This window comes from Sander lucioperca, chromosome 9, assembly GCF_008315115.2.
Source record: "Sander lucioperca isolate FBNREF2018 chromosome 9, SLUC_FBN_1.2, whole genome shotgun sequence".
Taxonomy (NCBI): Eukaryota; Metazoa; Chordata; class Actinopteri; order Perciformes; family Percidae; genus Sander; species Sander lucioperca.
The window spans coordinates 25,509,148-25,522,190 of record NC_050181.1 but is presented as its reverse complement, the minus strand read 5'-3'; the positions used below and the strand labels follow the sequence as shown (position 1 = coordinate 25,522,190).

General features: G+C 39.8%; 1 protein-coding gene across 2 annotated transcripts in view; it reads left to right on the top strand.

Annotated features, from left to right (window-relative positions):
• Nucleotides 1–13,043, top strand: part of myo10 (myosin X) — a 168,361-nt gene that overhangs the window by 120,520 nt on the left and 34,798 nt on the right. For both annotated transcript variants that reach the window (XM_031292115.2, XM_031292106.2), the window contains exons 16-19: nucleotides 1,682–1,750; nucleotides 4,229–4,311; nucleotides 5,009–5,114; nucleotides 6,967–7,047. In XM_031292115.2, coding sequence (XP_031147975.1) covers nucleotides 1,682–1,750; nucleotides 4,229–4,311; nucleotides 5,009–5,114; nucleotides 6,967–7,047 — 339 coding nt within the window. The remainder of the gene's footprint in view (nucleotides 1–1,681; nucleotides 1,751–4,228; nucleotides 4,312–5,008; nucleotides 5,115–6,966; nucleotides 7,048–13,043) is intronic.

The window sequence follows — 13,043 nt, the reverse complement described above, 5'->3', positions numbered from 1 at the left end:
GGTGTAGTGTGGCACAGCAGCCTGGGTGGACGCGGTTGGACGCGGCAGGACGCAGTCGGACAAGTGTTAACTTCCTTGAAGGCGGGTACTCTGTTGAAGTTTAAAACTATTGGATCTGCCCAGAGCCACTCTGGATCTGCCATAACCAAATCGCTAATGTTTGGTCGTGACGTCGGCTTAGCATCGCTAGCGTTCGCCTTAGCCGACTCCTTCACCACTAACGGAGCGAGCTGGAAAATCAAACTGTTCCCGAACCCCGTGGGGAGGAGGGCCACAGCATCATGGCCACCAACACAACTCAGCAAAGACTGTTCTTGCTCGGGCTTTAACTTCTGGATATTCGGCAGCGTTGCCACAATGGACCAAATGGCTTCTCTCGCATCTTTCTCCGCCGCCATTGCGGAACTACAACTCAAACTAGCGCACGACCTCAACATCATCGTTCTCAGCCACTCCCTCTGTTCGCTGATTGGACCGGTAAAGATTTGGCCGGAGAAAACCTGCGAATATAACGCAAACCCAGACGAAGTACTGAAGGAAAATGAAAATTGAGCGGAAGTATGTAACATATCTTCTTAAATTTACCTTTTTAAGGTATTTGCATAGAACTGATCCCCTTGTGTGTCATATCAAAATGTTCAGAGCAAACTCAGCTTTCCGTATAGTGACGTGGCGCCCACATTTTTTCTAGAGCAATGTGTAAAGAGACAATTTGGTGCTAAAGCTGAAACGTTGATGTTGGCTTTTTGCAATTCCTCAAATCTCTTTTGAAAACCAACCTAAACTTATGATGTGTTGTACCAATTGATTCAGTGCTTAAATGAGTTTACCAAAGTCTTAAGTTATATATGATTAAAGTAGTAAATAAAGAATTTAATTTTGTATTATCGCTTTTTGAGTAGGAGTTTTGTCAAAAATCGTTTTGGATGCGATCAGTGAGTCTTTCGTCCTCAGAGGGTTTTAAGCTATATATCTTTAAACGTTACAGTTATGGCTGTGAATAACAACAGAAATAAACAAGTTTTTGTGTCATTTGTCCACTCAGAAGTGACTTTTGTGTAAGGGCTGCGTCACAGTAATTTGGTCTATGGTAAAACTAACAGCTGCAGGCACATTTGTAATGTTGTTAGCATCTGTTGCTAACAGGGTCCCTGTTCAGTTCTTGGCTTTTGAATCCTGAGCAAACAGCTTGACTTGATTTAGATACTGATGTGAGTGCAAGTAGTAAAGATTTAGAAGAGTTTAATTTGAATAAATATGAGCGCCTGTAAATATTTCAGTGAATATTTTCTTGGCTGTGCTCTTAGTGAAGCTTTACAGCCTTATTAAACTGCATTATGAATCAAATAAAAGACTCGGGTATTTCAAACCAGAGGCAGGAAGACTGTTTAAACCCGGATAAAAGGGTAATAGCTATAGGAGTTCATTCTTTACTCACAGATTTCATTTTACAGCTTCTCTTTAGGCAAATATTTATTTAAAATAAACATTTTACAACAGTATTAGGAACACATTGTTCTTCCAGTTAAATGTCGGTATGATTTCGGTCAACATATGCTGAGCTCAGCCCCCCAGGAAGCAGCTGTAGAAACGATTACAAATGGGATTAGTAATCATCTTTTCTCTGTGACTGTGATGGAGCAAGGAGTATCATTAAACTGTTTCCTTTCTCTCGCCACAGAAAAACTCCTTCTATGTGAAACCACGCGTTGCCGTGCACAACTTTGGAGTCAGGCACTATGCAGGAGAGGTAAGATACTGATATCAGAGCTGCCTGTGTGGTTTTCATTTTATTTTAGTATAGTTCTGTGTTTGAAGAAAGAGAAAATCCCGCACACTGCTCTCGCTGCAGTATCACCATTTATTAAAGAAAACTAGGTCAAGGTCAAGGAAAACTTCATTCTCCCCGAGGGGCAATTTGGTTTACAGCCAGCAGTACCACACACCATACCTGCAAAGTAGAAATCACAAAACACAGGTAGACAGTAAAGAACTATAGAAAATAAAAAAAATGGAGCAGAACATTCAAAAAGTAAATAGATGAATAAAACATTTAAACTACCTTAGTTAGTTTAAAAGACCGGTGACAGTTGGCACAAAAGAGTTTTTGAACCTGTTGGTCCTGCAAGTAGGCAGATGGTATCTACGGCCAGACGGACGCAACTTTATTTCATTAGAGGATGGGACTCACACACGACTGATTGGGCCTTCTTAAGCCTGATACAGTGCAGTCAGGTCATTCAGGGTAAGACCTGCAATATTGCTGCATGCCTTAACTACACAGGGACTGCCCATTTCTCCGACGCTCCATTGTTCCGACCTCTCAATAACCTGAAAAATTCCCTTTGGTCCTATAGCCTACTAGTCCAACGTCCCGCTGGTGGCGAAATTACGAATCCCACTATGGCCACGCCAAGACCCGCCCTACGAAGCAGCTCGATTGGTTGGTGTTAGGCATTTGACCTTGAGTGGTTAAGGTTAGGATAGCCGATTGGTCAGGGGACAGGACCTGAACAAATGGGGTTACCTTACCTTGCGTAAGCATGGACGCCTGGTCAATAAATGCTATTGAAGGGCAGGTCTTGGCATGGCCATTTCGCTGGCGTCGGAATAGTGGGCTGTAGGACCAAAGGGAATTTTTTGGGTTATTGAGAGGTCGGAACAATGGAGCGTCGGAGAAATGACATGGCACCTAACTACACCCTGTAGTCTATTCCTGTTTCTTAAAGTGACTGAACCGTACCAACTAATAATAGAAAAGGTTAGGAATGATTCAATAAAATACAAATAAAACATCCTCATGAAGGTGTTATCCACATCAAAAGCACAGAGTTTCGGTCTACATCAAAAGCACAACGTTTTGGTCCCTCTGGACCCTCATCAAGAGTAGTTCAATCATGAACACAATGGTCTTAAAGGCCCTGGAAACCCACACAGCTGTTTTAGTTATTCTGGCTGATTGGAAGTCTTCCCAGACTGTTTGGGTGTGTAAAGACTGAGTGATTGGCATCTTTCTGCGCCTCCTGTTAGCTTTGTTGAAATCTGTGAGGGCAGGACCAATGACATCTTTATCACCCTTATTGGTGACGTAATAAGTTCCCATCAAAGCTCCGGCCCACCTTGAACCTGAGCAGAGGTCTAATCAGCCAGAATAACTGAAAACATGTGTGGGTTTAGAGAGGCTTTAAATACATTCTGCTCCTCCCAATCTGTGTCCCCATGTGTGGGATAATTGACAATCACTTCTCAGTGGGAGTGTCTCTCAGTGAACTCATTTTTGCACACATTCCTTTACATCCTTTCCATTAATACAGGGGACTTCATCGGTTTTTTTTAAACAAGGACTCCTTAGCTGAAAGAGAGATGGAACAGGGACCCCCTACTACATATATTGTATAAAATGAAGTTGCATATTAAACTGGGCCTACAATAATGTTTGGACAGCCTAAAGCCTTTATACATACCTTTTTTGCATAGAATACTAAGCTATTAAAATAATAATTGTTGGCATGATTTTATAAATCATGTTTAAATGTTATACATACATGTGGCCCAGTGAACATTTAGGATATACTGTATCTGTGGATGGCTATCTAAGTGACTACCTTACCTATAGGCCAGTTAGCCTATCAACAGTGGGGATTTATATCAACTAATAATATGTTGGATTCATGTTAAGACATTTTAGTTTTTGAAGAAAACTTTCAAAAATGAACAATAATTTGGTGGCCCCCCCTGCAGTGACTCTGCAGATCTCTGCATTAATACAAAGCCTGATTCGATTACAATCACACACACATAAATTACATATCCATACCAGGAATACCTGGTGACTGCCCAAACTTATTGGTGCTTAAAAAGTATTTTTTTATGTTCCGTAAGTGAGTGACAAAAATATGCATTTCATATTCATTGCATCCATATGATTTCTGCATCCTTATATTCATATCAATTACAAATACTCCAATTCACATCTGTTACAATAGGACATAACAATCTGAAGTTCATTTCAATTACTATACTTCATAGAGGTTGAATAGAGGTGCACTGCAGTTACTAGTAAAGTTTGGTGTAAAAGAACATTGTTCATATTACTTTCTTTCAGAACAAATACAAATCAAATACAAATGACTAAAAGTCCAAAGGTGAAAGCGCATGTTCAGGAGCTGCTCCTCTTTTTCTTTGTTCCTGTAAAAACTCTCTGCTGCCCCCTTGTGGCGTGTTGCAGGTGTTGTACGACGTGAGGGGGGTGTTGGAGAAGAACAGAGACACTTTCAGAGACGACATCCTCAACCTGCTGAGGGAGAGCAGGTACATTACAGCTTTTGCAAACTTTTCGTCATCAAGGAAGGGACATGTGGGGGCAGAGAGTCGCTTCATCCTGCTGTAATTTACATACAAAAAAGAGTTGGGGACTAAATGACCTTGCTCAGTGGCATGTTGGTGCGTTATATTGTGTCAAATGGATTGGTGTAGATGTGTATAATAATAGTTTTTGTCTATTGCTAATTCACACAAATTGTCATGCTTTGTTGATGATAATTAACCTGATATAAGCAGCAATAATCACACCTGAAAAGTATAAAGGTTTATATTTCTTTGCAGGACTTTAATATCATATTAATTTAAATGTTTGCTCGGTTTTGTACATACAAATATGAGAATGAAGCGTATCCCTAGTGTGAAGGATGTCTAACAATTACATAGAGAGCCAATTTATTATCCTAATTTCTACAGATAGATAGATAGATAGATAGATAGATAGATAGATAGATAGATAGATAGAAATAAGATACTTTATTCATCCCTACGGAGAATTTCCAGATAGTTATGTAAATGGAGTACATCATTAGTAGGGTGCATTATCAGTCCCATTTGGGTAACAACTTTTTAACTGCAGTTCCTTAAATTATAAAGCTCTTGGGCTGTCATGTCCTGCATCCCTCTTTTGCTTGTAAATGTTTATATACAGTATGTGTACTCCAACTGTTTCCCTTTGTTTTGTCAGGTTGGACTTTGTCTACGATCTGTTTGAACACGTGTTGAGCCGAAACAAACAGGACACCCTGAAGAGCACCAAGCACAGACGGCCCACAGTCAGCTCCCAGTTTAAGGTGAGCCACAGATACACAATGTGTTGACTGTTTCTAAGTCTTCCTCAAACTCTGTCGGAGCTCGAAACTGTGACTGACCGACTACACAGCTCAGACTTTAGTCCGTTCAATCAGTCGATCAGTTTCATTTGTCACATGAAACAGAAGGGCAGTGAAATGTAATCCCATCAGCCCCTTCGACTTAAGAACAGTTACTTCTGACATTAGTAAGAATGAACTGGCACTGCTGTGAGTAGGGCTGCACGATATGAGGAAAATATCTAATTGAGATTATTTTGACTTGAATTATTAACATTGAAAGAAATTAAAATGATTATAGTGTGATTTTTGTTAGGATCTGTACCGAACAAAGATGTAGGATGTAGTCTGTAGGATACAATTTGTAGGCCGGGACATCTCTGCAGCACCATAATACTTAATTCAGAATGGTTTGAAACATATTTTGCCCCGCGATTTGGATATTGCACTAGTCCAGGGGGGTTAGGTGCCTTGCTCAAGAGCACCTTGGCATTACCCAGGAGATCAACTGGCACACCGAACCTAGCTACTAGTCCATGACCATGCTTTTGTCCATATGGGGACTTGAACCGGCATCCCTTCAGTTTCCAACCCAACTCCCTACAGACTGAGCTACCTGCCACATTTGACCCATATACAGCACACACTGTGGTGTTTCAATCATTAAGTGTGTTCAGTGTGTATTTCAACTAGCGTGCGCTAGCTACCTAGCTACGCTGCTCATCAACTCCTCCATTGCAACATGATAGACTATGGTATCTTTCACCACTGCTCATTTTTATAAAGACCGCCGCAAGAAAACGTGTCTGTGTTATATATGTGCTGTTGGATTGCATTTCATTATGTAATTCTTTCTGCCATCGGACACGATTCTGGGAAAAGGATGGCTCACTAGCGCACTAACGTTAGCTACGCTTCCTAACATCGGCAGTCAGAAACAAACATCTGTGATCCAATGTCTTTTTGAAAATCTACACGTTTTCTTGTAGTGGCCTTTCTGAAATAAGCCGTGGTAAAAATGTAATGTAATCTGTTCAAGGAGTTGATAAGCAGACAGCATCAGCTAGCTAGTTGATAAGTTGTCTACTTTGTGTTTAAAGTCTAGACCCCAAATATTGAACAACTCACTTTTCAGTTATATGCATAGGGAAAAAACTAAATCTCTTTCTTATATTTGGGTTGATACGGTTATAATAAGCCGAAGTAGTAGTAGTAGTAGCAGTTTAATATCTATAGTAGAAGAGGTAGTTGTACTAAAAATGTATTAGTGTAGTAAAAATATTGGCAGCCATTATAGTTATGGTATTTGCCACAGCAAGTGAAGTAGTACCTCTGCTACGAGTATAAATAATTGGTAATCACAGTATTATATAGGGCTGGGTATCTGCAATGATTTCCCGAATTGATTCAATTCCGATTTATCAAGTCACGATTTGATTACATTTCCGATTCGATGTCAATCAGGTTTAGGAAATTTCAGTTACAACAGCAATTTAGCTTGGATGTAAAAGAGATCCTCAGAGAACTTCTGCTGTAAATTGTACAAGCAAGAAGCAACCCTCAAATATTTTTTATAATGCACCAGGTTAATGTTTACATTAGGAATTGACCCCCCAACTTATACATCTACGGTGAAAAGGCAGATATTAATAGAGTGATTTCTGGATTGTATTAATCAATATCAGATCCCTTAAACAAAGATTGATTGATTTTAGTTGGAGAATCGGTTATTTTAACCCAGGCCTAGTATTATAAGTAGGAGCTGCAGTAGTTGTAGTAGAAGTAATCACAGTAATAATACTGAAGTAGTAACAGAAGTGTTTTGTTTTTGCAGGATTCTTTGCACTCCCTGATGGCCACACTCAGCACTTCCAACCCCTATTTCGTTCGATGCATCAAACCAAATACACACAAGGTGAGTGCTGATACACACACACACACACACACACACACACACCCTCAGTAAACATTAGCAGGTCAGGATGTTGGAGCACTGAAGTATCACACAGTGTGTGTGTGTGAATCGTTTGTCATTTTAATAATCAAACAGTCCTCCCCCACCGACCAACGAGTCGCAGACAGGAATGAGAAGTGTCTGGCCCTGTTGGTGCCCTTTGACATTCCCCCCCACCCCGGTTGCCTAGCAACAGGCTGGAGCAGTGGAGAATGCGGGCATAATGTACACAAATGTTATACAGGAAAAGTGTTGGGATTCACCGTCTGTGCACGGTGACTCCCAACACTGATCGGAGATTATCTATAATCACAAAATATTATGTCTAATTTCTGGCCTGTAACTGTAAAATATGGCGCAAAACATCCCTTCTGGGTGACGTCCCGTGTTTATCTGTGGTTTGAAACCCAGACAGACTGCCCGGGCTATCAGAGTATTGACTAACTCATTGGCAGGACTATTCTTAGTTCAGTATCTTGTCGATATTGTCTAGGTGTCTCGTCCACTTATGATAAAATCGAACGCCAGACGTGTCCAGTTAAAGTCGAAATACAGTCGACATGGAATCACTCGTATTGATTGTTGATGTCAGTAGGTATTGATAGTTCCCGTGCCTGGGCATCACTGATGGTTTTAGAGCTGCCAAGTTTAATGGATCATCGATTAGTTGTATCCTATCAAATTAATCGCCAACTATTTTGATAACCGTTGAATCGATTTGAGTCATTTTGTTATGAAGAATTCTCTGATTCCAGCTTGTTAAATGTCAGTATTTTCTAGTTTCTTCTCTCCTCTGTGACAGTAAACTAAATGTCTTTGAGTTGTGGATAAAACAAGACATTTGAGGACATCATCTTGGGTTTTGGGAAACACTGGTCCAAATTTGTCTCTATATTCTGACATTTTATACAGCTGTGTAAAGTAGTAAAGTAAAGTAGGTGACTGTGAATGTTTTTGGAGATTTTCTTTGTAACCACAAGGTCTCTGGTATAATTTCAATGCCATCAGTGTGAAAAGGCTCTGGCACTTAAAGGGAAAGTTCACCACCTTTTTTGTGGACGTCCAATCAGTGTTGATGGTAAATGTAGTTGATTGAAAAATAAATTCCTCAGTGCGTTGGAGGCAAGGAAGAACTACAGGCTAATTCAGCTTGGAAACAGCTGGACAGAAGCTTACATGCAATGCATCCTGGTACATGTAGGCAGTGCCAGGCACACACAAAAGTCCTACATGATACTGTACATGGAGTGAACAGTCTGATCAGTCAGTGTGATTGCTAGTGCAGCAGCCTAAAGGAATCTCTTTCAAAATTACCTAAAACTGAATACTTTAATATAGCTTGGACGCTTTAGGACTCTTTAATAGCCGTCTACTATCAACCTGTAACTGATGTTTGTTGTTTAGTAAGATTTTATTTCTAATTTAATTGGTTTGTTATTGATTGTTTGATATCTTTGTCATGCTCGGCTCCATTGAAAAATGAGGGTATCCCTAAATTTTCCCGAGTCTTTGATTAATAATTGGGTTTTGAATTGTCTGTATTCTGAGGTACTGTATGTTGCTATGAAGTTCAAAACCTGTAAAGTCATTCTATAGAAGGGAAGATACAGATATCTCAATGTAGGGCTGGGTATCACAAATGATTTCCCAAATCGATTCTGATTTACAGGGTCCCGACTCAAATACATTTCTGATTTGATTCGATAACAATTAGGTTAGGGACATTTCAGTTACAGTACAATACCAACTTTTCCTGGATAACAGGTTTAAAGCTTCACACATCCGGGTGAAAAGCAGGCCCTCCAGGATTTGTGCCAGACTTCGAAGCAAATTGAACAGAGTGGCCAAACATGGAATTGCAACTCCCGGCCCGTGATGTCCTTATACGTACATCCATGGTGAAGAGGCACATATTAGAAGATCGATTTCGGAATTTTATTAATTGATATCAGATCACTCAAACAAAGATTAATTTTAATTGGAGAATTATTTTAAGCCAGCCCTAGTTCTAAGTATACATGGAAAACGTTGTTTAGTTTAGAGTCTGTATGATTCAGCTTTAGTGTAATTTTTGAGTCTGAAGGCCAATTTATTTTCTTAATTTCTTACAGATAGATAGATAGATAGATAGATAGATATATTGTAGATGTATTGTAGATTATAGTGTGGTCTAGACCTATTCTATTTGTAAAGTGTCCTGAGATAACTCCTGTTGTGATTTGACACATATAAATGAAATTGAATTGAATTGAATTGAATTGAATAGATAGATAGATAGTACACCCTCTAAGTACATAGATGCAAAGATAAGACACAAACTTTTGTCACTTATCTTTAGTGTCCTCTGGGAGACCAGCTGGACAGCCGAGGTGAAACACGACCGTCTGGTCTCTTCTGATCTAATGTTAAACAAGATTGGATGACGACTTTTGAATGGGGCTTAATGTAGTGAGAGAAGGAGGTTTTGGGAGGGGGGGGCTGCCCCAGGGGAAATAAGGGTCAGAGCGACACGGTACGTGGCTCTTAAAAGCCCCCCAGAGGCGTCCCTGTCATCTGCCTGTTTGGCTCTGAGCAGTGTCAAAGGGCAGGAGAGATGGAGAGAGATAAAAGTATGATGATGATTTTGTGTGAGTGTGTATGTCAGAAACAGTACAATTAACCCACTGAAATCAACACTTCAATGTGGAAGCAAAGTCATTATTTGGCTAGTTTGCCTCAGAAGCCTTAACTTTTAACGTTTAACTCTTCTGTTTTTGACATTTTCGGAAAGTAGACGTTTTGGGAATGACAGACACACAGCTATTTTGGGTGCATGGATGTAACAGTGTGTTGATAAAAGCCTGCAGGGCCACGGGACTCCTGCAGATGGGAAGTGGAGTCTCTGTGGAAATATCAATATATTGACAGAATGCATAATGGTGCCGACAGACTGTTTGCTCTAATGCTGCGTTCCAGGCAACCCGTAACTCGTCTTTTCACAATGTCACACACACATAAACAACAATGGCGACCCCTGTTGATGCTGTACAGACGCCGGTGATTAACGGTGAGAAATAGAAATAAATAGACATAAATAGGCAACATAAAGTAATTCCGCACATTGTAATCAAAACAATACATATGCAATTGTGTACTACTACAGGTTATGTGAGCCCAAAAAATGAAGCCCAAAATATGCCACCAACTAGAAATCGCTAGTATCAGCTAGCGCTAGCTAACGTCAACGTTAGGTAGCCGCTAGCTAACGCTAGCTAGAAGGGTTTGTCGTGACTTTGCCTGGAACGCTACCAAGTTGTGAGTCGTGACTTGAAGTCGTAACTTATGGGCTAAAAATTGTGTCTGGAACGCAGCATTAATACAATTAGGACACACATACAGTCATGTGAACAAATTAGGACACTCATGCTAAAGTTGACTAAAAAGAGGAATAAAAAAACATCTTTTGGAAATTGATCTTAATGCCTTAATTAAAAAAATGAGGAAAAATCCAATCTTTAAGGACACCAATTTTCTTTGTGAATGAATAATGTATCGTAAATTAATACATTTTAAAATACAGGGGGCATAAGTAAGTACACCCCTATGTTAAATTCCCATAGAGGCAGGCAGATTTTTATTTTTAAAGGCCAGTTATTTCATGGATCCAGGATACTATGCATCCTGATAAAGTTCCCTTGGCCTTTGGAATTAACATAGCCCCACATCATCACATACCCTTCACCATACCTAGAGATTGGCATGGTTTTATTTCAGTTAGCCTAATAGCTTGTTTGATTTGCATTGAGAGATGATTTTATGGAAAGTACCCCGTGCCAGTCTCTTAGTCTTTTTTCTCCTGTTTAAATCTCCTCTTTTGTCAGTCAGAATTTGTATTTTCTTCAGTAAGCACTATATTATCTTTTAGAACATGCTTACTAAAAAAGAACCGTGGGATACAGTGTTTTTTTCATTACCTGTAAAATAAAATGAAAAACAAAAAACGAAAGCACTAAAATTCTTTTGATAAGTAAATAAAGACATTACATTATTACAAATAGTCCCTCAAATCAACTCTTGTTTTCTTATTTGTTTAAATCTTATAACTTAATATTTTGTGATCGGTACACTTTGTGCGTTTGCTTCTAAGCTGACAGACGTAGGATTCAGTTTGGATAAAAGGAGGCTCAGCAGGCAGATGTCAGCATTTACAGACATTTTCCTTTGTGTCTGTGTCGGCACAGCAACTCCAATTCACACTCGCTCACTCGCTCGCTCATAAAAAGCTGTCATCCTCATCATCTACGCTCATCAAATGCAGTCGCTCATCACCACAGCTACCCCATCGTGTGTGTGTGTGTGTGTGTGTGTGTTGATGTAGACTCAATCCGTGTTGGCAGCACATTGTGTGTTTTTGTGTCTGTAGAACAAACTGCATGCCACACAATTGCATACACACATCTCACCCATTCCTGTTAGTTATCAGTTGAAACTAGGAATCTGTATTAAGATGTTCAGATTCAACCTTCATTCTGATTTTGAAACTGTATGTGATTACTCACTTGTTCCTGATTAGTTTGAAACAAATTAAAATGGATTGGTGAATAGACTAGGTCATTTTTATAGCGCCTTTAAGGCACATACATACATACATACATAGATACATACATACACACATACATACATACATACATACATAGATACATACATACACACATACATACATACATAGATACATACATACACACATACATACATATATACATACATACATACATACATACATACATACATACATACATACACACATGCATACATACATACATACATACATACATACATACATACATACACACATACATACATACATACATACATACATACATAGATACATACATACATACATAGATACATACATACACACATACACACATACATACATACATACATACATACATACATACATGCATGCATGCATGCATACATACATACATACATACATACATACATACGCACATGCATTTTACTTCATTACTGTTTTACTATGTGAAGTATCTCATGATAAGTTAACAAAAAGGATAAGATCACACATGATATGTATCGATGACTCTATGTACTGTAGTTGGTAGATGATCATGTTCCGTCCAGTTCAGACAGTCTGAGGCAGCGTCATGCCGGTCCATCAGATCAGTGAGCTGCAGTGAGTGGACACAAAAGTCACCGCACCATGTTTGAATGTAAGCAGCCTGCTCTCTCTCTCATCCTCAGTCACTCAGTCACTGCTCTCAACACACACACGCACGCACGCACACACACACACACACACACACACACACACACACTCACCCTCACCCTCACACACACTCACTCTCTACAAGTGGCCCCGCACAAATTAGCCTCAGCAGGAGACGCATCACCATGGAAACCACGGCCGTCCCTCTCCACACAAAAAGGGGAGTGGAGTTCTGGGTTTGAAAGCCTTTGTTTGACTCTGTGGTGGCAGTGTGTATGTGTGTAATGTGTGTGTGAATGTGTGTGTCTGAGCCGGTCAGTTTGTTGAGCAGAGACGCAGAGAGATAGACAGCAGCTTTGGGAAGTTTTTTCTGTTCTTTTCCCCGTTTGTCTCTGATCTGACAAACCCTGAAAGAAGCGAAGCTCGGAGTGACGATGCACGGTGAGACCTGATGCATTTTTATTTCAAATGGGAAGCGGTGCATTCAAGTGCACGCTTGTTGCATGGGGGTTTAAGTGTTCAGCGGAGGGTTTTAGTGCTGTGGAATGAGGTGAGATACAGTGGTTTGTGTTCAGCTACATGACAGATGCACAAAGCCAGTTCGGCTCCTTCTAGCAAGTTTAATTTTTATAGTTTTGTAGTTTTTTGCACACACAAATATATTATATATAGATTATTTTTACTGAAGATTGTGGCATCTGCTTAGGAACATTTAAAAAAGAGATATTAAGCATGCATTTAAATGTCT